Here is a 26,752-nt window from a genome sequence, read left to right on the forward strand (position 1 = left end):
GTAGGTTGTAGACCGTGACATGAAAATAATATGGGAGTTATTAATTGCTACCCTAACTTAGATTATGGGGGGGGGGGGGGGGCAATTTAAAATATTAATATTCACATGTCACAGGGAGCTATATATTATTCTCCTTGAACTAATCTGAGGGGAGTGATGGGTAGCTAGAGAGAGATATAACTCCCCTTAAATGACAAGGTCTGAGGTTGGCTATATTTTATTATTGGTATTTTCTTTTCGCCTGCAAGGCCAACATCATGAGATAATTTCACAATCTGTAAAAACAAAATCATTTCATTATTTCAAGAAACGGGTTTTTTTTTTTAAAGAATAAAAGAATGTATTCAGTGGAACATTTTCACTGTTGCCAATACATCTATATAATATTATGACAATAATATTACTGTAATTTAAAGTTGTAAAGTAACAACTTTGCAATTGTTTAATTATTACATTCTATTTGGAAATAAAATAATTATGTTAAATCATAAAAATAATTATCTTGAATCATGCATATAAATTTTATTATTATACATACAAATTATATATTTTGTAGCCCACATCATAATTATTATAATATTAATAATTATCTTATCATTTCAAAGTTGTTAAAATTTATAATTAATATGACCTGAAAATTGCATCAACAAAAATTGTTCTGCCCAACCTGCCTCTAGTCAGGTCCCCATGACAATATAAGCTATACGGAAACATGTCGGTAATAAATATAGACTATACTAATTCATATTCCCGTTGTTCGCTTCTATTATATGACAACCCAAGGCGTTATAATACTCATAAGACATGCTGCAACTATGTGTTAGCTACAGAAAATAAATGACAATATGCAAGGCATGCAAATACAGTAATCACTAAGGCTTTGCTTCACCCCCAAAGACCCGGATGATCGGTAACTAGGCCGTGTGACGTCACGCCGGTTCCGAGAATTATCAGTGTGTGTTCCGAGATTGATAATGGTTTCTGGCTTTTTCATATCGGATGTTTAACGCTACAACCCACTTCCGTTGAATGCGTTATGAATTATCAAGACTAATAACATGACTGAGGTGGGTCTTCGTTCTTTTATTGATAATTTACGTTTATCATGATATTCCGCATATTTTATGAATTGACACGAAATAGGTAGACATGACCGTGTTTATAAATTTGTTAAGTGCATATGTGCTTTCTAGAGAATGCTTGTCAACTCGTCCCAAACATGCTCCGCCCCCACTCCGTAAAAAAAAAAAAAAAAAAAAAAAAAAAACCATTCCGCAAGCTCAATTCAGCCGTTTTGTTTAACGACATCACTAGAGCACATTGATTTATTAATCATTATCATTGGCTATTGGATGTCAAACATTTGGTGGTTTTGACATGATGTAGTCTCGGTGATAGATTTAAGCATAATTTTCCACTAGTCCACAAGACAAGTACATATAGAAATCTACTTGTCCGTCAATATCTTCACTTACAAGTCGGGAGTCCAAATAAGTTGTCAGTTTTAAGTGCAAGGACACTGTTTTTGATTGATCAAAATAAAACAGAATTATAAAATTTTTACTTGTCCACTGGACAATCATCGTGGTACATTTTGCTTGTCCCAGTAGATTATCACTTGTCAGGAAAAATGGACTCTTGAGTTTCAGAGATGAAACCTGCTACATTTTTACATTGGTAGCAAGGGATCTTTTATGTGCGACATCCGACATGGACAGACAGGATAGCACATGCCACAGCCTTTGATTACCAGTCGTAAAATAGCCTAATGGCGGCCATGACAAAGTCATGACGGCTAAGCCAATTCACTTAATCATCTCAACCCAGTCACATGCCTCTGAGAATTGAAATTTTTTGTAAACATTTATGGGTTACGCAAAATCAAAACCTATTTCGTTTTTACGTAACCTATCATGAGCATGTAAATGATGTGAGAATTCAGTGCACAGACGGAAAATGGGTTACGCAAAACTATACTTATGCAAGCGATGCACGAACAAAACTATATTTAGTAGTGCTGTAACGATAAACCGGTATATCAGTATACCGCGATAATTGATCAGCTCGATACGAACCGCGGTACAGTTTTGCGTATCTCGATTTTTATATGCTATTTTTTTCCTTGTATCTTATTTGACTTGAAATAGGCAAACAAACAAACAAACAAAAACCACATCATTTTATTAATTGGTGATATGACAGGAAATGTAACAATCATGTCAAGCGTAGTCGGCTTACTTGTTGGCATACGAAGTGATAGGTCGGTTATACTTGGTTCTAACTTCTAAACAAAACGTGTTAAAAGTCCAATGGAAATAACCAGTTAACGATAATTACAAATAAATGTTTTGTTACTTACACATTTATCATTCATTGTTCATTTACATTGGAATACGACTACGGCTATCATCTTCAAAGAAATAAACCAACAAATGAGAATCACACTTCGCTGCTTTTCACTGCACTCGGAATACTTCGGCCGATCGTTCAAAATACCTCGGCTCTGGTTCGGTCGATCTGCCGAAACATTGCGACTCAATACGTACATTTCCATGTCAAGCGAACAGCAACGGAAAAGCCCAATAATAAGGCTTTCCGAATGTGACAATATATAAATAGTTTGACACCGTCACACCGGTGTTCTAGTAGACTAGTATTGTGTTAAAAAGTAAAAATATGGCCTCAAACATTTAGCCTGACAGCTGAAACTAATAAAGATCATTAAAAAGTTATGCCTTTTTTTTTCATTAAAAAAAACACACCCATAAATATTAAATTTAAATAATATCAACTATATTGCAATACTGTTTTTTTTATCGCAATATATCGCAATACGGTTTTGACCGTATCGTTGCACCCCTAATATTCAGAGGACTGCCTAATGATAGTGACCTCTTTCCTAAATCAGTTTAATCTACTTTCACTGTGGTTAATACTAATAGGGCCTCCATGAGTCCAAAATATTTGACTCGAGGGTCAAACTCTACCTAGACCAAGTACCCAACACTAGTTGATAATGATACTAAGTAATAAAGTAAAATAGCATTATGCATCTTAATTCCAGCACAGAATGTGGATGTCGAATCATGCCAAATGTTGTATTGCATAAAGCATAGGGCAAAATGACGTATAAAAAAAATAAAAAATAATAAACAAATAAATTCATTAAATGAGAGTGCTCTTCCTTGCACAGTGCTTGAACCTTAATTGGATATAGGCACATTAATAAGTTATCATATTTTATCTTATTCCTTAAACGGGTACTTGAGTCTTTTGAATGGAATTGAGTCTTGCTAGACTCGGCCCGTGTTCGAGAACTTGTGGATACCCTAGTGGTTTAGCTTGATGAACTACATTGTACCTAGTGGTTATTTCTAGTCAATTAAAAATTGATTAGCAACTACTGTTTAATGTTTCGAAATTGTGTAGCGATTTCTGAAACTTACCTTGTGTAGTAATTATATCCTTCCCACAGGGAGCGCCTTTTTCATACTGTGGAATTTATTACAAGTTATTTACTTCAGAGCCGACTGATTTCTAAATTACACACAAAAATACTGTTGGTTTTTTTGTGTTATTTTCAAAACACTTTTACTTTTCTTCTAACATGAAACCAAACTGAAATTATTTGCAAAAAACATTTTTGTAGGAGGATGGGATGAACTACGTGTACAGTAGCTACTTGTCATACATCAAGGTTTATCTTCATAAACTAATTCTTTCGATCCATCTAATATACATCACAACCCATTTCTGTCGGAGAATAATCTGACTAATTTGTTCGGTTCAGAGGTTTAAGTATTTCTAATAACTGATATGTTATTAATATATAATTAATAAAAATTAATATTTAATTTTTCAGGAGTTGAAGAGTCATTTGCTAAAATTGATGTCCACGTGAGTAACATACACATATACGGTAGCAGAAGATGTCAACATGTAGAGAGTGAAAATGTTATAACAATTAACTTTTAACTTATTATTTATTAGGTTTTTCATCTGTCTGTCTTAGATCAATGAAAAGTTTGTATTGTATAACGACACCACTATTTTTTTATAAATTATCGGTCATTGGATGTCAAACATGGTAATTTTGACATATATATAGTCTTAGAAAGGAAACACGCTACAATTAATCATTAGTAACAAGGGATCTTTTATATTCACCATCCCATAGACAGGATAGCACATACCACAGCTTTTTAAATACTAGTCATGGTGCACTGGCTGGAGCGAGAAATACCCAATGGGCACACTGTGCATCGGGTGGACACTTTACTGCTGGGATACGTTATATACAGGTTCAGCTCTATATGGCTTTATCACATAGAGATGGGAGGGGGGCATAGCCCAGTGGTAATGCACTCGCTTGATGCATGGTCAGTCTAGGATCAGTCCCCGTCGGTGGCCTCATTAGGTTATTTCTCGTTCCAGCCAGTGGACCACACCTGGTGTAACGAAGGCCATGGTATGTACTACCCTGTCTCTGGGATGTTGCATATATAAAAGATCCCTTGCTGCTAATCAAAAAGAGTAGCCCATGAAGTGGCGACAGTGGGTTTCGTCTCAATATCTGTGTGGTCCTTAACCATATGTCTGATGTCATATAACTGTAAATAAAATGTGTTGAGTGCATTGTTAAATAAACCATTTCCTTCCTTCCTTATTGCATAAACTTAACTACAGATTAAGTTCTGTCTAAATTTGTTTAAAGAACTCTTCATGAACATCAAGTATCCAGCAACATGTAATTAAGTTTTAATGTGGTTGTGACTTTCTGTTTGCCATGTTGTCATGTGATTTGATTTTTTTTTTTTTTGATTATTCCCAGGGTATTGTGACCTACACATGTTCCCAAGGACTATGTCGTTTTTATTCCCAATTTTATAATAATAAGAATAATTCCCATTTATTATTATTATTATAGAAAGATATATTTTGAAAACGATACATGATACTTGACAAACGCCCCCTACCTCTCCTACAATGTTTCATAATGCATAATAGATACACAAATTTGAAAAGTAATACTCTTTTAAATTCTAACTTAGCTTAATGAGGTGTTTTTGAAATTAAACTGAACATTTATCAATATTTTTGTAAAACGATGCTAAAATTCCAAAATTGAAAGCCATTGGTGTCAAGTCAAATTTGAGAAATAGGAAACCTTTTATTTAACAATGCACTCAACACATTTTATTTTTCGGTTATATAAATATGGCATCGGCTTGAGAAATAGAACCCTGATTCCCCTTTTATATATTGCATGGTTCTAACATTTAAATGTTATGCGCACTCAGTAAAATTATATACCATTCAAATTAAAACATGATTTGAGTGTACTATCAGGATATACATGCATGTAATAACATTTCTAAAAAATCTCTGAAAAAGTATGAATACAATGATACATGTGGGCTCACTCTGTTCATTGCTAAATTAGCCAATTGCTCATTTTTATACAAAGTGGCTACAACATTTAGTCTTTGGCTAATACAATGTTCTTTAAATTAACCACTCTTTAATAATATTCAAGGAAATTCTCTACATATTAGAGAATTGGCCAAACCAAAATATTTTCCATTGTGAGCCCTGATGCTGGACACAGTATGCTGTAAGGGGCGGGATGTAGCCCAGTGGTAAAGCACTCGCTTGATGCACGGTCAGTTTAGGATCGATCCCTGTCGGTGGTCCGATTGGGCTATTTCTTGTTCAAGCCAGTGCACCACGACTAGTGTAACAAAAGCCATATGGTATGTACCATCCTGTCTGTGGGATGGTGCATATAAAAGATCCCTTGCTGCTAATTGAAAAGAGTAGCCCATGAAGTTCCGACAGCGTGTTTCCTCTCTCTGTATATCTGTGTTGTCCTTAACCATATGTCTGATGCCATATAACTGTAAAATAAAAAATGTGTTGAGTGCATCGTTAAATAAAACATTTCCTGCTTTCCTTCCCGTATGCCGTAAATGTTTCATTATAATTTGCCAACAAAATGCTGGTTTTCTGTCCACAAACTGAATACTGCATGTACCGTACATGTATTCAGTCTCCTTACAGTGTTTCTGCCAGAAAGACATTTTGGTGTATGGCTCTCTGAAATTGAATATTTACATTGTTAGTGCTGAATACAACCACAGTCGATAAGAGGGTATGGGGGAATTCCCCAGAAAGAAAATGGGTTAGGTTTAGGGTTAGGATTAAGAAAATCATACAGTAATCATGATAAGAGTAATTAATTTTGTCAAAAGGTCAATTTAAAACAATAATATCTGCAACATTTTGGGGGTATGGCGTCATACCCATTTTACCCTCTTGCAGAAACCCTGCCTTAGTAAATAATTATTTTATTTAAAAATGACTGGGTGTTTAAATGTTTAAAAGAGATGATTTGTCGAAGTTTTCTGCTCACCCAGAGCTAGCCATGGCTATGAATAAAACAGAAGTAAATAAATGTCTTGTTTTCACTTTAGTGCATCGAAAGAAAGAAATGTTTTATTTAACGACACACTCAACACATTTTATTTACAGTTATATGGCGTCAGACATATGGTTAAGGACCACACCGATTTTGAGAGGAAACCCGCTGTCGCCACTACATGGACTACTCTTTCCAATTAGCAGCAAGGGATCTATTATTTGCGCTTCCCACAGGCAGGATAGCACAAACCATGGCCTTTGTTGAACCAGTTATGGATCACTGGTCAGTGCAAGTGGTTTACACCTACCCATTGAGCCTTGCAGAGCATCACTCAGGGTTTGGAGTCGGTATCTGGATTAAAAATCCCATGCCTCAACTGTGATCCGAACCCATTACCTAGCTACCAGCCTGTAGATCGATGGCCTAACCACGACGCCACCGAGGCAGGTTGCTTTAGTGCATCGAATACAATAATTACCAGTAGTTAATTTTCCTTTTTTCTTTTTAGAATTGATGGGCTTCATGCTATTGTTGTTACAGACAGAGATGGGGTATTAATGCTGAAAGGTTCGGAATTTAATTTCATGTTTCTTTTTGTTATTTTTTTAATGAAAAGTCACAAAAGATAGCCTTCCTGATATTTTGTTAGCTGGAAACTACTAATGTTTATTTTTAGTGATATTAAATACATGTACTCCTATTGTAAAAAAATTAAAATTATACTTGTCAATGAGTACTATTCTTATGTCTTGTATGAAATAATATGTATTAAAGACACTGTTTTGAGTTTGCAGCTATTGTAATATGTTTCCGACTAACATAGCCTTTTCTGTGATTAAAATAACATTTTAAATAATATTAGTTCCTTGTTTAGAATACCTGTGTCTGAATATCTGATGGGTTTGTCTTTGTGGTTGTGAGTTAATGTTTTTATTGGTCATGGTTGATTTTGTTATGTGATATATATTTTCTTTTGAACATACAAAATTATTGGAAGGTAAAATCTGGTTTGGGCTACTACGAACATTAGGGTGGTATCAAACACCTTGTTTATCAAAATAGTGATATTCTAAAGAAGACAGTATCTTTAATATGTAATTTTAGTCATCAACACGGATCTGTTCATCACAAACATGTTTCAATGGCAGCTAACCCTTTAAACAAATTTCACAATTCACAATACAGCATATAATTGGTGTTTCACAGGAAGTTTCATTTTGATTGCTTGTGTCCTACATGTTTCTGACTTTAAGGGACATTTCTGAGTTTGCTGCATTGTAAGATACATGTACATGTATTTCCGACTAATAAAATATTTTATGATTACCGGTAAACTTACATATTAAATATATTTTCTTGTTTAGAATATTAGTGTCTGTATATTCAATGTCATGTTAATATTTGTAAGAAGCCCATACTGGATTTTGCCTTTAAATAATTTCGTACATACGAAAAAATTATATTTTAGGAAATAAAATAAATTTAACCTAGTATAAATATTAAAACGATCATAAACACGTTTAATATACAGCCACTAATATTTTATGCAGATAAATATATTTGATATTTAATTACAATTGTTAAAAAGTCTCTGTTAGTTGATAACATCTTAAAAATTGCAACAAACTCAGGAATATCCCTTTAAACCAGCTTTTGGGATATATATTTTTAGATATCTTTTCAGCTAATTGTGATGGGTTATTGTTTTACAGTTGCTAATGAGAATGCCCCTGAACTGGCACTGCGACCAGCATTCTTATGTGCATTTGGACTGATGACAGAACAGGCTGGCAAGATGGGAATGTCACAGAACAAATCCATTGTGTCCATGTACAGTTCATATCAGGTTAACATCATTTAAACAATCAGCATTCTCTTCACCTAATTAGCTTTTTAAACAAGAGACATGTGTAAGTGTATTGTGGGTTTTTTTGTTTGTTTGCTGATGTACAATATATACTCTTCAAAAGAAGAAACGCAAAACCACATTGTCGTAACATTTGGAGAATTGATTTAATTATTGAATGGTGAGTCCGATAATTACCAAATGTTGCAGGATTGTTCACAATTCACTCTAGTCCATTGTGAGTAAGTGATAGGACACACCACCAAGGTCAAGGTCATCTGGAGTCAATACCGGGTGTGGCCTCCGCGTGTGTTGACAACTGCCTGGCACCGCCTGCCCATTGAAGCAACCAGAGTACGGATGACGTCCCGGGGGATGGTGGCCCACTCGGCCTGCAAGGCTGCTGCCAGCTCGGGCAGGGTCTGGGGCTGTGGTTGTCGCTGTCGAAGGCGTCGGTCCAACTCGTCCCATAGATGCTCAATTGGGTTCAAATCCGGTGATATCGATGGCCAAGGAAGGACATTAATGTTGTTGTTCTGTAGGAAAGCCGTTGTGAGACGTGCTGTGTGAGGCCTGGCATTGTCATGTTGGAACACTGCGTTGGCGTTGGCCATAACTGGAACGATGCGTGGCCGGAGGATCTGGTCAATGTAGCCCTGTGCATTCAGGTTGCCCTGCACGTGGACCAGGTCAGTTCTGCCAGTGTGTGAGATGGCTGCCCACACCATGACACTACCCCCGCCGAATCTGTCCACTTCCTGCACGCAGTTTGCCGCATAACGTTCACCACGACGCCTATACACGCGACATCTTCCATCATGACGTCGGAGCAGAAATCGGGACTCGTCACTGAACCACACCTGTCTCCATCGCAGTTGAGGCCATTGTCGATGAATCTGGCACCACTGCAGTCGGAGTCGACGGTGTTGTGGTGTTAAGATGACACCTCGAACTGGACGTCTGGCACGAATTCCTACCTCACGTAGGCGGTTCCGTACGGTCTGGTCGGATATCCTGCGCAAACCTGATATTGCTGCGGCTGTGGAGGTGGCAGTAGTCAATCGTTCCCGAAGGTGGCGTACCCGGATGTAGCGGTCCTGCCCGGGGGTAGTGACCCGTGGTCGACCGGATCTAGGGAGGTCACGTGTTGATCCATGTTGCTGGTAACGGTCCCACAGTCTGGAGATGGTGTTTGGGGACACATGGAATGCCCTGGCAACGGCCGTTCTGGATTCGCCTGCGTCTAGTCGGCCGATGGCATTGTTTCTCTGCGGTTCACTGAGACGTGGCATGTCCTGGATTGTCAACTGTCGGCCAGATACAGAGGCCAGGCAAGCGAACACCCTGCACTTTTATACTGTCGGTGTTCATGTTGCACGTGCAGACAACGCACGTGCAGTGGTGACATGGTTTGCACGTGGCTGCGTTTTTGCGAATATTCACATTTTGGAACTTTATTGTACAGTAGCTGCGTTTTATCGAATGTAACCGTGGGAATGTGTTTGGGACATGCAATGACCTTATATTCACAAAGCATGAACCGGTAGGAAACATAAAATCGGAGTTATAACCCATTTGTACCCTTTTGCGTTTCTTTTTTTGAAGAGTATATATCCATAGGTCTTGGAACTGGGCCCCCTCTCCCATTTCTGAAAATAATTAATTGCCCCCTCTCTCCCCCCCCCCCCCCCCCCCCCCTTTAGTTGTAAGGAAGGAAGGAAATGTTTTATTTAACGACATACTCAACACATTTTATTTACAGTTATATGGCGTCAGACATGGTTATGGACCACACATATATTGAGAGAGGAAACCCGTTGTCGCCACTTCTTGGGCTACTCTTTTTGATTAGCAGCATGGGATCTTTTATATGCACCATCCCACAGACAGGATAGTATATACCAAGGCTTTTGTTACACCAGTCGTGGTGCACTGGCTGGAACGAGAAATAGCCCAATGGGTCCACCAACGGGAATTGATCCTGGACCGACCACGCATCAAGTGAACACTATACCACTGGGCTACGTCCCGCCCCCTTAGTTTGAAAGCAGATGAATACATTATTGGTTCCTCCAGTTCCTGGTACCTGTATTACAGGGTTTTTTTACTGTCAAAAACATTGTTTTATTGGGGTACGATTCAAGGTAACTTTCTTTTCATTACATTGTCCAATAAGCTTTTAATGTGAATTTTATTGTACCCGTCTAAGAAAAACAATTGTCTGTTTGTTTATTAGCCTCTCATCTTCTTATCCCTAGCCTCTCATACCGAAAATAGAAATCTAACTTTGGTGTTTTCTAATCTCAGAAATTTGTGGCTTTTACTAGCAAGTGATTTTATGGTCATTGGGTGCCATTACTTTTCACACAATGTTCTTCACAAAGGAGACATTATTCAAAGATGTGAGTTTTCAACTTTTTATCTGATTTAATAAAAAATAATAAAAAAAAATTTCAAATAATTTTCACAAAGTACATGTATGGTTAAACCCCTCTAAACCGGAGACGCTAGGGACCAAGTGAAACGTCTGTTTTTAAGAGGTGTCCGGTTAATTACGAAGCTGATTTTTAAGAAGGACTGTAAAAAAAATTCAGTTTGATGGGAATTCTGGTTTACAGAGAGTCCGATTTTGAGAGGTTCCACTGTAGCTTGGTTTGATCTCATATGCTGAGAAATAACTTTTATTTAAACATATTATAGAGTGTTCTGCTTTTTAAAGATAATTTCAGCTTTTATTACATAATAAAAATATATCTGTATTATTATTGGTCAAAAACCAGTCACATGACCTTCTGGAAATAGTGATATTGCTCTCAGACGGTCTCACCTGTCCGATCAAAAGTGATTGATATTGCCCTGGGAGGTTTAACCAGTGAAAATAAAGATGAGACAAAATTCTATCCAATTAATGAGTAGGTAACATAATGCAACATCAACTGCTAATTCTGATGTAAACAACCATAAACTTGTGACAAAACGCTTTCCTGTCCTTCAACAAAAACTATAACATCTTTATTCATACTGAGTTTAATTCCGCAAATACGAAAAAGACAAGGTCAGTAATTGTCAAATTTTGTAAGGAAAATCTCGCAGATTTAGGAACGTACTTGATACATCAAAATGCAGTTGGATTCGGCATTCCCTGGATTATATGTTACAAATAAAGAATGCATTTGGAGATAATCAGCAACTGTTCAATTTAAATGTATGTGCAGATTTATTATATTTAGTTTTTTATTTTGTTATTAATATGATTTTGACATTCTTGCTGGTCATACTGTCGCTAATTTACTTAATGTTTGCAGGGCTCGAACTTAACGATGGCAATTGCCGTCAGTGAGATATAAACTGCCATCAGTAAAGCTCCTCACAATGGCAAAATGTATAAACATGTCTGAACATTATCTGCCAGTATTTAACACAGACATTTAGGGTCCTGGTTGGAGTTAATGGGTGTTTAGTTAGTACCACTCGATGGAACGAGCTATGTGCATACACTGTATAGTCGTATAATATACGTTCTAACTGCATTTTGCTGTCCTGCTTTTATGTTATGTCGCGCGTACCCCCCCCCCCCCCCTTCATATTCAAAATGCACACTCTTTTCACACTGAAAAACATTGATCAATCTGCACACTGAACATCAAGGAAAACAAGCAGCAGTGTGTACAGCAGGGGTGGGGAAAAATAAAATTGTCAATCGGTCCCACTTGATGTTGTCACTACGGGGGGGGGGGGGGGGGGGGGGGAGAAAAAGAAGAACATTTAAAAAACGATATTTGCCAAATAGTTAAAAAAAAAAATCATAGTGATATTTGTATAGTTTTATTTTGAATCATGAATGCGAAACGATAAACATAAAAACATGAAGAAAAAAAAATTTGATCACATAATAATGATCAGTGAAAACCCCCACAAATTGTATATATTTTACATAATAGAATAAATAATATAAAAAAGGAATAAAAGTTATGAATTTGAAATCCCATATATGTATAAAAAGTATGAGTATTCAGTACTGTGTCCTGAAAATTAATAAAAGATGGCACCGTTCGAAGCTTTTGACAGCCTAAGCTAGCACATTTTTAGACAAAGATACTAATAACGTCATCACTGATTGGATGAAATTTGACCTCTACTGGCTCTTGAGATAACAGTACATGTAGCTGTTCTGCTTACTCCCACTTGTTAAAAAAAAGGTGGAAACCTGTTGTTAATTTTAAAATCCTTTATAATTATTGGATACACTACATTGAACAGTCAACAATAAATACATTTATAGATTATTTTATTATATTTTATGCTATTTTAAGCAGTTTGTATTGCACAAAAGCCTCTTGCTTCAGACTAGGACACTCGACCCGACACTACGACAGAGCTCCGTACACAGGTGTTGACAGGTGTTGATTGTAACCAGTTGCAAATTCTGGGTCCTTTGTTTTAATTGGCGTGTAATACCTTGATGGCTTTCTAAACCATGAATGGTGCTATCGTTAAGGTCTGTTTAATCTCTTGACCGACTCAGCGACTTTGATAAATGTCTAGCCTAGTGGCAGTCGATTGACACTGCTGTAGGTCCCAACTTCAGTGACTGGCGATATACTTAGGCAGACTTTAAAATCACAAATGTCTGAAACACCAGCCATATTGACCACTATTTATTTATTATTTTAAATCATGCACGAGATACCGATATCTGGGCTGGCCGGTCCACTCGACCGATTGGAATTTGTTCTAATAATAGAAATGGACAGGTGCTTCGGACCGACAAGAATGACAAAAGTGGGACCGGCAAACGCGCGTTTTTCAAAAATAATTTCGGTCTCAGGTATCGAGAATCGGTCCCAGACTGGGAAAAAAAGGGCTTTTCCCCACCCCTGATGTACAGAAACACAACTGACGAACATATTCAGCAGGTTACGACAGTTACCGTTATGTAATTTAACAGTATTTTTTTAACAGCCTCTATTGTGTACCATACTGGTATCTATTTGTGTTTTTTAAAACAAACAATGAGCAATGAAAACATTTCATTTTTATCATTTCGGCAATCTCCGACTGTTTGGCACCTAATTTGTCACGTGATCAGAACGGTCATTCTGTCTTGTGTGTCCACTAACTCATCTGATATTTTATCCTCGGTTGCATATTTAACTGGTCTAACTGATAATTTTTACTTACCGGTACTGTCATTTGTTCAGCGATACCTAATAAAATATTCAAAACTTTTAACTTTGTTAGGTATAAAAACAATGGAAGTGGTAGTGTTCATTATTAAAATAATTTATCTTGGGTGCCACATAATATGTACAAAACGAAGCTACTTTTATCAGCTATTGATATCATATAAATGACATTTTGTAATCGATTCATTCGAAAAAGATAGAAATAAAAAGAACAAAAAGATGTTATTCCACATTAGGGCATCACTTTAATCTTTATTATTTTTCAGATGTCTTGAAATCTTTATTGAAATAATATTAAAACTTTGATCAGTTCACCAAAATGAATGTCAGACCGACATCATCTCCTGTTCAACTACACAAAACATGAGTGTTTGTACATTGTAGTAACCTTTTTGTACCAGATATTGAGGGGCAAACAAAGGGGTAGGTCTTTCCACAAAGTTGACCAACACAGAACGATATACAGTAACCAAGCTTTCCTTTTTATTTATTTTATTTTATTTTTTACTCTCTTTTTTAGAAGGGGAGGTCACACACTCACCCCCTTTAATTTCCCCCCAGAGAGAACAATAAAGGGCTGGCGGTATATATTGAGGAAGGGTTGGCAATGCTAAGAGATCAAATACACATCCCCACTCGCTAAAAACAATGACTGTAAAACACAAAAAAAGACATTTACACCACAAAACCTATGTCCATTGATTCCAAGAATGATAATCTTTCTACCTGTAAAATTTAATACCATCCATGTAACAATTTTCATGTTGTATTCACCGAAAACTTGGACAACTTCGTCTCAGAAACACCAGGTTCCATGAAAGTTTAGCTTATGCTACTAGTTCACGATTCCATTTATAATAAATTCTTGTTTATGGAAGTTTATTTACATAAATTTAAGAAATATGACTACATGTCCATACAAAAAAATAAGCTTTCAGTAATTAAAGCTTATTTACTGCAAAAATCAGCTTTAAAAAATTCCCGTCGATGTTCCCATTCACCCACGGTAAATTAAAACAAAATTGCTGTGGGTGATAAATTCTTAAGTTCGAGCCCTGTGTTTGTTTTGGTTTCAACTGTTTATTTCCGCATTTCTCTGCTTGTCATGCGATGTCTTAGGATTACGTGACGTCACTAAATCACACATTTTGCAGGAAATTATAAGAAATCACTTATTTTGATTCTGATAAATAAAGCAGTAATATACAAGTCTTATGGATGTTATATATAATAAAACAATTAGTGACCATCATTGAGGGCAATATCAAATTTTTCTGTCCATGAAACCTGATATCGCCCTCAATGGCAGTCAATAATTGATAAGTATTTTTAATCTGTGATTAGTGTTAGTTTATATTTTTTAAAATGTACTGCCACATATCAGTTAGCAAGGGTATTGTGTACTATTAGCTTGTTTGTTAAATTTGGCTTTTTAAATACTTTTATAGGTGGTACAGCTGAACAAACCTCCTCTTTTGGTTTCTATGATAGCAGATGCTGATGCGAATACAGGTATAGTGGAATTTCACTAATATATATATATCACATTTTTCAGGATGTTGTTTTAATAATAGGTTTGTATTCCTCAAATTAAGGGGCGGGATGTAGCCCAGTGGTAAAGTGTTCACACGATGCGCAGTCGGTCTGGGATCGATCTCCATCTGTGGGCCCATTGGGCTATTTCTCGTTCCAGCCAGTGCACCACAACTGGTATATCAAAGGCCGTGGTATGTACTAATCTGTCTGTGGGATGCATTAAGCAAAACCAACAAACTTTCTTTAGTAAAACATATAAAGTGTGTGACAGAAAATCTGCAGTGTGTATCCATTAAAATAGCAATCAGTTCTTTGTCAATATGAAAATGCAATTCAGATTCAAACTGCAATGTCGCATGTTGACCTGTCTGCCAACCATGTTGGATTTTGTAATACAGTAATATAAATTTAGATGTAATTTTTTTATAGGTTTATAATTCAAGGTATAATCTTTTATATTTCATATGAAAAATAACACAATATTTTTGGTCACTACACAGCTTAGAGACCACTGGTTTAATAACTTACCATAACTTAATTTTAAATGCCTTAAATGTTTAATTAATCGTAAATTATTTCATTAGAGTTCGTTGAAACAATAAGTAGGTTTTTTCCCATCCTAACCAGTATCCCACTGAAAAAAAGAAAGAAAAAGGTTCATGGTTTAAGTTGTTCACCACATCGACAAATGTGAAATTGGCTAACATCTAAGATAACAGCTAATTTTAAATATCCTTAAGTTTGTTGGGGCGGAATGTAAATCAGTGGTAAAGTGCTCGCCTGGTGTGTGATCGCTCTAGTAATGTAATTGGGGCTTAAAAGCACGAAGGTGATTGCATGCTCTTTATGGTGATTAGTATTAGTCCAATGATTCAATTTTAATAGTTTAATTGTTTTTGTTGTGTAATGTTATTTTTATATATAGGGACCATACATGGAATGTTCCACTTTTAACTGGGGATGTCATCTTTTCATACCTAGTGTAGGCAAACTGAGTTGTAGACAAACTGAGTGTAGGCAAAGTGGGTTGTAGGCAAACTGAGTTGTAGACAAACTGAGTGTAGGCAAACTGAGTTGTAGGCAAACTGAGTTGTAGACAAACTGAGTGTAGGCAAAGTGGGTTGTAGGCAAACTGAATGTAGGCAAAGTGGGTTGTAGGCAAACTGAATGTAGGCAAAGTGGGTTGTAGGCAAACTGAATGTAGGCAAAGTGGGTTGTAGGCAAAGTGGGTTGTAGGCAAACTGAGTGTAGGCAAAGTGGGTTGTAGGCAAACTGAATGTAGGCAAAGTGGGTTGTAGGCAAACTGAGTGTAGGCAAAGTGGGTTGTAGGCAAACTGAATGTAGGCAAAGTGGGTTGTAGGCAAACTGAGTGTAGGCAAAGTGGGTTGTAGGCAAACTGAATGTAGGCAAAGTGGGTTGTAGGCAAACTGAGTGTAGGCAAACTGTAGGCAAACTGAGTTGTAGACAAAGTGGGAGGACACTGGAAAGACAGCCCAGATAGCTGAGGTGTGTGCCCAGGACAGCATGCTTGAACCTCAATTGGATATAAGCATGACAATCTAAGTGTTTTAAAACTCCATCTCCTTCTAAAGGTGACTTAGCTGATTATTCCTATTAGTTAAATTTTATTTACTTAAAGTAAGGCTAGTGGATTTTTAATCATGGCTAGTACATTTTTTTAAATCACTGATCCCATGGCTAGTGGATTTTTATGACAATTCTAGAAGCCCTGTATTATTATTATTCTGAATGGTTGGCATGGCATAACGAGCTATTTATTTTTATTTTTAGGTGATATCCTACATTTGGAAAACGAACTTAAAGATGTTTTAACAGATGTGGCTAAAGTGATTCAGATGTCATGATGTTTGTGTGTACTTCCTACCATGAAAAACAAACAATTGCCATGTGAAATACTGGACATTGATCATGTGAAAACATCATTGGTTCATCATCAAATAATACTGTTATAATGTACAGACTGGCTGCCAGGGAAGACATACCAATTTTAAAACTGATAATTATGCTGTTATATTTTTCACATTTGCCAAAGTATAAATCGTTTGGAAACCATATTGCTCACTCAATCTTTACATTTACATAAATTTTCTGTAACCTGTTGTCCACTTGGTCAAGGGTAGATAGCTTGAAATAATAATCTCTTTTGGCTTATAGCAGTCAGTTTTATTGGTGACTTTGTGGCAGTCACACCTTACAGAGATCGGTATTGGATCTTTCTGTTTGTACATTCGGGTGGTGGAAACAGCACTAAGTCTTGAGAGCATTAAAATTTTAGTTTTTGAAATCAGTTCTTTAATCTGTACTCCGTTACACAGCTGATGGTGATAGCAACCAAGTGTTTCATAACCCTCTCAACTAGGGCTTCATGAGTACTTTTTCACCGGCCTTGGTGGCGTCGTGGTTAGGGTAGGTACTGGGTTCGGATCCCAGTCGAGGCATGGGATTTTTAATCCAGATACCGACTCCAAACCCTGAGTGAGTGCTCCGCAAGGCTCAATGGTAGGTGTAAAAACAACTTGCACCGACCAGTGATCCATAACTGGTTCAACAAAGGCCATGGTTTGTGCTATCCTGCCTGTGGGAAGCGCAAATAATAGATCCCTTGCTGCTAATTGGAAAGAGTAGCCCATGTAGTGGTGACAGTGGGTTTCCTCTCAAAATCTGTGTGGTCCTTAACCATATGTCTGACGCCATATAACCGTAAATAAAATGTGTTGAGTGTGTCGTTAAATAAAACATTTCTTTCTTTCGATGCACTAAAGTGAAAACAAGACATTTATTTAATTCTGTTTTATTCATAGCCATGGCTAGCTCTGGGTGAGCAGAAAAATTCGACAAATCGTCTCTTTTTTGTTTTTAAATTAAAACATTTAAACACCCGTGGTAGGCCATCGGTCTACAGCCTGGTAGGTACTGGGTTCGGATCCCAGTCGAGGCATGGGATTTTCAATCCAGATACCGACTCCAAACCCTGAGTGAGTGCTCCGCAAGGCTCAATGGGTAGGTGTAAACCGCTTGCACCGACCAGTGATCCATAACTGGTTCAACAAAGGCCATGGTTTGTGCTATCCTGCCTGTGGGAAGCACAAATAAAAGATCCCTTGCTGTTAATCGGAAAGAGTAGCCCATGTAGTGGCGACAGCGGGTTTCCTCTCAAAATCTGTGTGGTCCTTAACCATATATCTGACGCCATATAACCGTAAATAAAATGTGTTGAGTGCGTCGTTAAATAAAACATTTCTTTCTTTCTAAACTGGATGCATGTGTCTACAAAATGCATGCGGCCAACCACAATGAAATAAAGTAGCAGATGCAGCAAACACAGCAGTCGGACCGCACGCACACGTCGCATCATGTCTGTACGAGTCTTTACTTGTGAAAGTGTGCAGAAGAAACTAAGGTTTCAGTAAAAACAGCCCACCCCTTTCCACATATAATTGTGAAAATATGTTTACCATTATTTGAAATTACTGAAGTTGTATGTTACAGGAGCCAATTTCACAAAACATCGTAAATTTAAACCGGTCATACGTTTACAGATGTTTGGAATCTTATTTCACACAGAAAATGACACTATGGAAAATGGAGCATTTTATTACACAAAATAAAACGAAATATGTGTATTTTAAACTATATTTTGTGTATTGTTAATAGTAACAAGGACTGTCGTTTAGTCGCAGATTTACGTTCACGTGCAAAACTAGGCATTCGATGTTTTGTGAAATAGGGCCCAGGGGCCTATTTCACAAACATCGTAAGTTTACAACTAGTGATTATACCGGGCATACATTTATGTGTGTTTGGCAACTATTTCACGCATTTTTTTTTTTTTTTTACACCATTACAGAAGATTGGGCATTTTAAGGACAAAAGTAAATGAAATGTATGTATTTTAAACAATATTTGTTGTACTATAATAGTAATACACATTTTGGTTTAGTCATAGATTTACGTTCACGTGCAAAACAAGGCTTACGATGTCTTGTGAAATTGGTCCCAGGCCTATAGGAACTGACACGATGGGAGGAGGCCTGTGTATCCCCTACCTAAGGGCCAAAACATTTACTATTTTTCGTAGTCCTATATAAGCCTAAGAAAAAAGTGTGTGTGTGTACACCCTTGCCCTCTCACATCACATATTGTTCCTATGGGCCTGCCTTACAGGTTACATGTTTATGGAAAATAAAGTTTGTTATATGCTATATGCTTTTGTGTTGACTGTTCCAAGAGTCCATCCTTTTTCTTTTAGCCTTTCTGTACATCGTGAATCCACTTTATTTTAAATTCTGGCTAAGGGTCGCATATATTATAATTCTGTGATAAAGACAATTAATTTAGGTCACTGGTATTAAACAGTTTATTTTGTTTAACAACACCACTAGAGCACATTGATTGATTCATCATCGGCCATTGAATGTCAACCATTTGGTAATTCTGACTCGTAGACCTCGGATGAAACCTGCTATATTTTTCCATTAGCAGCAAGATATATTTTTAGATGTACTTTCCCACAGACAGGAAGGCCTTTGACCAGTTGTGGTGCACTGGTTGGAATGAGAACATTGGTGTTAAAGGCAGGATCATTTGGGAGTAGTCTGGAGGGACGTAGTAATTGTGGTTCTTACGTATTCCCTTAATGTGCCCCGTGCACTGATATGGGAGTTTACATACTGAAAACAATTAGGAGAGGCCTAGTAATTTGGCAAACGTGTGTCCAATTCCTGTGTTGTTTATATAATATAATATTTTTTCAGTCGGTGGCACAAGTGCATGGATTGTTATTACTCCCCTATCAGTACAACCGGAGGTGGCGATTGAGCTTAACGTGCACACACAGAGCAAGCTGTTGTAGCGCAGGGAGTCGACTTAAGTCGGCTCGTCTATCCATACGACCATATGTTTTATCTCTGTCCTTTTTGTCTGTCTGTCCCACATTTTTTCCCCATAGCTTTTTTTTCCAGAATGCCTCAAGATATTGAGTAGAAATTTTGCGTATAGCTCTATCATATACTGTTACATGTCAGTATTTGCCCATTTTTTTTACACAGTAATGGCTACATCAAGTTTACATTTTGATGCGAATTTTATTCAAGGGACATAACTGTTAACAACTTGTCCATGTTTCACAGAATTATGACCCTTGAATTTGGGAGATAACGAATATTTGTGGGCCCGGTAGGAAATATGTGTTGCTTTAGCAGTACTCTCAGAATGCTTGTTTGTAAGTTGCTCTTCGTAGCATCTCGCCAGATCAAAGTTCAAAGTACACCTAACAACTTTTAATATTGCATTAAATAAGGTCACGCCTGCCATTGGTGGTAGATGTGGCATGGTCATAAAATATTTCATCCGGTAGTAAATTCCTGTAATTTAATTTGAACCATTATCAGTGTATCAGCTTCTAATATGCTTGAAACATGCGGGATCCTACTATAAATAGGACGACAAGTTTTGTGTGCAACTAGATAAGTCAATTATCTCTGAAACTAACAGATTAACCGCCTATAATATTTGTGATTTACTAAGTATGAGGTATTATAGTATTAAAGATCGTGGTATGTGTTTTCCTGTCTGTGGTAAAGTGCGTGTAAAAGATCCCTTTCTACATTAGGGAAAATGTAGCGTGTTTCCTCTGATGACTACGTGTCAGAATTTCCAAATGTTAGACATCCAATAGCCGAAGATTAATTAATCAATGTGCCCTAGTGGTGTCGTTAAGTAAATCAAACTTTATAGTATTGATATATATATACACGTTGCATATAGCAGCTTCAGCCACATTATGTTGATTTGGTGGTATACACCCTTGATCTACAGCTCGCTGCGATAACCCATAAAGAGCGAGTTGTACACCAAAATGCTGAGACTGTAGGCAGTAGAATGAAGTACATTTCAGAATCAATTACATAATGTTTTGTATTCAAACAGGACCCAAAAGAACGAAAAACGTAATCCTTTATTTTCAATAAAGCGATATGCATGTATTTATATTTTTTTGTGTGTGCGTGCGCGCGCGCGCGTGTGTGTGTGTGTTTGTGTGGCAATGGACCAGGACATGCTGTTCATCTTCTACACAGTTGCGGCAATTAAAACAAACTTTCTCATCAACTGGGGTGTTATTGTAACGACCGGTTTCTATACGTATAGGAGCAACCCCACAGCGAAACATAGTAAACGCTCGTTTATGAGATCTAATCATATTAGTAAGTATAAATTGCTCAGCTCCAAAGTCCATTTTGAACAACCTATAAACACGAAGTTTATTACCCCATGTTCATGAAAGTTTCCAGTTATCTATGAAATTTCGAAACATAGTTTTTCTCACCGTGGAAACCACATATTTATTCAAATGTCCGTTTGAAATATTAATAAAGTGATCCAAACCAAGACTACACAAATTATACAGTACTCTGTAAGTATAATTTTTCTTGTTCTTATTTGCTAGTTGTTTTGCCTACTGATAATAATATGTTATAGGTTATCCTGTTGTTATTTAGACAGTTCAATCTCGTGTTCAGTCTAACAACACTGCCCCACGGTACTGGTTCACAACAGGCGGGATCCAACACATATCACTAATTACAGCGCCATTGAGCCTAAGAGGTCGTATGCCTGACTTTATCTCTAATTTTTTTGTTTAAATAGGTCTTTCAAGGTTTGAGTGGGATCTACGTTATCCCATTCTCTCTCCCAAGAGATGAGTGTGCCTCAAGGTAGCATCCTGTCAGTGACTTTATTTTCTGTGAAAATTAATAGCATCACCTAAAGTGTTTAAAACCTGGTGTTGATAGCTCGTTACATGTCGATGATTTTCAGGGTTGATACAAATCGTCCAGTACGAGTATCACTGAACAATGGGCAACTGGCAATGGATTTCAATTCTCAAAGTCAAAGACTGTCTGTGTGCATATCTGCCAGGAAAAGAGGTCACCGTTTAGATCCTCAGCTTGTTTTGGACACACACAAAAAAAACCGATTCTAGACCAAATTTCTGGGGGTTATTTTTTGATAGGAGGCTATCTTTTGTACCTCATTTAAAATGTGTTAAAAATTGTGTTAAAATATTTTAAAAGTTATTGGCAAGACTAAATGTGGAGCGGGACGAAAGGTTATGCTCCGTCAGATCACAGCTTGACTATGCCTTACACCACATGGAATTGGAGCATTCCTTAATTGGGATGGTGATACGAAAGTGTGTCTTTTTATTTTTTGTCAATAAAGATGTTATATTTTGTTGGGTACCCAGCCATGTTGGTATTAAGTGCAATGAAAAGGCAGATGTTGCTGCTAAGTCTGCTTTGAATTTGCCATGTGACTGTCGGTAACATATTAATCAATATAACTTTTCGACTTGGCAAGATGATTGGGACAGTGCGGTCGCGAACAAGCTTCATTATGTCAGTCCAGTCCTGTGAGAGTGGTAGTCCTCCTACAGGCGGTGCAGGAAGGATGAAGTAGACTTGTGTCGTGGCCGCATCGGCCATACATATTTGACGCATTCATTTGTTTTAAAGAAGGACCCTCCACGTCAGAGTGAACATTGTCAGTGTACACTGACTGTGCGCCACATTTTGTTGGAGTGTGATCATCTCAAGCCGACGAGAAATTATATATTTGGTAATAGAAATGTTTTGGAATCTTTTAAATTCCACCCAGAATTAATTTTAAAATGTTTAAAACACTTTAATTTCTATACAAAGTTTTAAAATATACTTACCATCGATGACATTAAAGTATTGCATTATACTGTTCCCCACATTTCCTAACACTGTGGTTTTCCATAATTATATCAATAATATTTCAATATACTTACCTTTTCTGACACCCAATAGCCGATGGGCTTTTTTGGTAGGTTTTTTTTTATGCTGGTGTGTCGTTAAATATCCATTCATTCATTTTTAAACAGGCATTCTAAAGCAATATATGTCCCCTACCCGGCCCAACAAATTTTCGTATTTCCTAAATTCAACGGCCATAACTGTGTGAAAATGGGTAAATTGCCATGAAAGTCAAACTTGATCTATAACAGAACATGATAAAGCTATGCACAAAATGTCAGCTCAATATACTGAGGTACTGCCAAAAAAAGTCCGGAAAACACATTTTCATATCTCATAAGTTCAAGGGCCATAACTGTCAAAAACTAGGTAAATCGCCATGAAAGTCAAAGTTGGTCTGTAACAGTACGTGATAAAGCTGTATATATTTCAGCTCAGTATATCAAGGCATTTGTGAAAGAAACTTCCGGAAAACAGTATGTATGACAGACAGAAGGACACATAGAAGGACGGACATGAAACCTATAATCTCCCCCGGTCGGACTGGTAGGGGACTAAATATGTGAAATGGGGCGATGATTGGTGTCTGTTTGCCAGGAAATTCCAAAGCGAATGATTAAATATTCTCTTTTTTCTTTCTTTCTTTTTTTCTTTTTTTTTTTTTTTTTTTTTTTTTTTTTTTTTAACGAAGCGATTGATTGTTGAGTAAATTATTTTTTTTGTCTTGGTAATTAGTATGTATAAAATAGTGCAACTATTTTAGTACTTGCTATGACTTTCAAAAAAAGAACAACCTTCACCGCATTCTTTTAAATATTGTTTTTAAATGTTATATGTTGTGTGTATAATGTTTTGTTTAGCGACACCATTTGAGCACATTGATCTATTAATCATCGGCTAATGGATGTCAACCATTTAGTAATTTTAACATGTAGTCTTAGAAAGAAAAACCGCTATATTTTTTCATTAGTAGCGAGGGATCTTTTATATGCACCATCTCACAGGCAGGATAGCATCAGTCGTGCTGCACTGGCTGGAACGAGAAATAGCCCAATGGGCCCATCGACAGGGGTCGATCCCAGATAAACTGTGCATCAGCAGTGCTGTCAAGTCTCGCGCATTTGAACGTCGTGTCACGCTCTCACGCCAGTACATGATTTTCTCACGCATTTTAAATATTATAGCAAAACAAATTATACATATATATTTTTTGTTGTTCATTCGATCTCAATGACCGACAAACAAGCCTGCGACTGCCGGTTAAGCACCATAAGGCATTAAAATCAAATAATAGGTGTCCATGTTGTTTATTGGTCAGAATTTCGAACCTTCCCGCGCCGGTTTATTCGGATTTACGATGTCGGACAAAATCTCACTCCTTGCAAAAGTTCCAACTTGAGAGCTCTGCATCAGGCTAGCTCTTTACCATTGGGGTGCGTCCCGCCATCCATGAGAACGAAAACGAAAACTAAAATTAATCTTGTGTGTATACAAATAATGTTTATCAAACTTTATGTGTGTGTGCACATGTTTAAATACAGATAGATATAGGTGCATACATATTACATAGATATAGATATTATGTAGTGTCTGGGTCGTTACACAAATGGGTAATTATTTTGTTTTTAAATATGTAATATATGGCCTTTGTTTAATATTTATATATATAAGGCGAACTAAAATAAATTTCTGGTCTCTGATCAGCGCGCGCGTCTATTTTGACCGTTACGCGTCAACATTTTAAAATATTATTATTAGTTTATTTTCCACGGTATGATGTTGATTTTTGCCGGGCTTTTCTTGCTTAGACGTAAAAAAAAGCCGCATTTGGAGTCAAAATGCTATCGCGCATGAACTAGGACGTGCATTCTGATTTCCATTTTAATATGCACTTTATTTTGGTATCAAATATATCCACCTTTTCTATGCAATCCATGCTTTATAAAAAAAAACCCGCATCGTCGCATCTAATCTGGAACTTTGGTCTGACCAGAGTCCGACATTTCTCTCTCTCTCTCTCTCTCTCTCTCTCTCTCTCTCTCTCTCTCTCTCTCTCTCTCTCTCTCTCTCTCTAATATATCTATATATATAATATATATATATATATATATATATATATATATATATATATATCCCCGACAGCCTGTAAAGTGCATGTTTATCTATTTCGACGTGAGTTTAGCACTTAACTGCATAAAGTGGGCAATGGTTACGAATATATTCTTTTGATTCTTAGTGACTGTTACCACTGAAACGTTCGTTCTTGCATAAATTCCGAGTTATACTTATATATATATATATATATATATATATATATATATATATATATATATATATATATATATATATATATATATATATATGTATATATATATATATATGTATATATATATATATATATATATATACATGTATATATATATATATATATATATATATATATATATATATATCTATATATATATATATATATATATATGTTAATATTCTCGTATATGAAATAAATGGCGCTTGTAATAATTTAAGGTCGCTTAGTATTTTACCATTGTCATAACAATACGCATTGTGTTTTGCACTTTTATTTGCTTATTTTGGCACTCCTTCGTCCACGGCTTATGTTTCTCTCTATGTGCCTTCAGGCAAAATAGCGCGCCCCCAACCTGTTCTTCATTTCGTCTATTGTTATGAAACAATACAAAGTGCGAATGTAGTTTTGTAGCTGTTGTTCTCGAAACATTCCACGAGTTAACTGAACTGGTCTGTAGTCTTATTGTCACAACTCAGTTTTTACTTAGTATAGTCTGATCATAAACTCTTACGTAACTAATTGCTGTTTGTTTGTGTAGAAAATAACTCGGAGAAGTAAGGTTAGTCAGTTGACCGTGATGAAACAAGAATCGTATAACCATTAAAGCTTGAAACAGTTTTCATTTTGTCGACGGGGTCAACATGAGGGTGTTGTCGGAATCACCCGAGAATTAAACGAACAAAGCTACAGACAGGGGACAAACGGTGATTCTTATCTTTATGATTGATCAAAGTATTGTGTTGGCTGAAGTTAAAAATGGGGAGTTCAGCACAGAGGTTTGCATTGAGGTTTTATTCGACTCGCGGTTTAATTAAACGATTCAAGAAGAACTGCGATCTTTACAAAGCGTATGGACTGTAATGGATACGACAGAATTAGCATTGTTGAAACGGAACTAAAACCAAGACATCTGGAATCTTTATTGGCCGTAAACGGAACAGCTTATAGGTATAAAGACTATAAGTCCACAACAATGCTATGACAATTAAGCATTGAGTTGAAGGGTCACTAATGTGTGTATAGATTTAAGTTGTAGGCCCTACAATGACGAGCCGGGAACCTGCTGTATCGAAGGTTGTAAAAATCAACAAACATGGAAAGGAATAAATTTTGATTACCAAATCCTCGCTGGATTACTGGTTAAGCGTGTTTATCCCACAATCGACATAATTGTTGAAGTGTAAAGAGCAAGGCGGATTCCGAATAAGACATGTTTTGGGGGGATAAGGTTACTCAAGGTTTAGCCTATTCTAGCGAATAATGGTAAGACCTATAAACTTAGAAGTCAGTGTTTGTCAGAATGGTATTAACCGTGACAATGGGATATGATTTCTGCTGTTTTAACTCTTAAAACAGGAACCGAAGTTTGACTACCAGAAGGCAGGAACTGGATATTATTGAAATTCTAATTTATCCCTAACAGTGGATTTGGAATTTAACATCATTACTAATTGATGCCTTAACAGAGGAACTGGACTTTTACACTACACTGTCTACACTACGGTGCTCTACCTTAGCCTACGAACGTTTGTGATCGGCGAATTTTAGAAACATTGGAGAATAAATGTAACCGATGTGAATTACTTTCACTTGTTCAAGAAGTTTTGTATGTTGTGTTCTGTTTGATTCGCCTCTCGCCTCTCGCCGACGGCAGAC

At 36.7% G+C, this 26,752-nt stretch overlaps 1 protein-coding gene across 1 annotated transcript; it reads left to right on the plus strand.

Annotated features, from left to right (window-relative positions):
• Window positions 1-866: 866 nt before the first annotated feature.
• On the plus strand, window positions 867-17,065 carry LOC121380042 (ragulator complex protein LAMTOR3-A-like). The gene is made up of 6 exons (XM_041508770.1): window positions 867-1,067; window positions 3,863-3,897; window positions 6,930-6,988; window positions 8,134-8,267; window positions 14,902-14,965; window positions 16,781-17,065. The coding sequence occupies exons 1-6, from the start codon at window positions 1,059-1,061 to the stop codon at window positions 16,852-16,854; spliced, it is 375 nt and encodes a 124-aa protein (XP_041364704.1). The 5' UTR covers window positions 867-1,058; the 3' UTR covers window positions 16,855-17,065.
• Window positions 17,066-26,752: the final 9,687 nt, after the last annotated feature.

Source organism: Gigantopelta aegis, chromosome 8, assembly GCF_016097555.1.
Source record: "Gigantopelta aegis isolate Gae_Host chromosome 8, Gae_host_genome, whole genome shotgun sequence".
Lineage (NCBI taxonomy): Eukaryota > Metazoa > Mollusca > Gastropoda > Neomphalida > Peltospiridae > Gigantopelta > Gigantopelta aegis.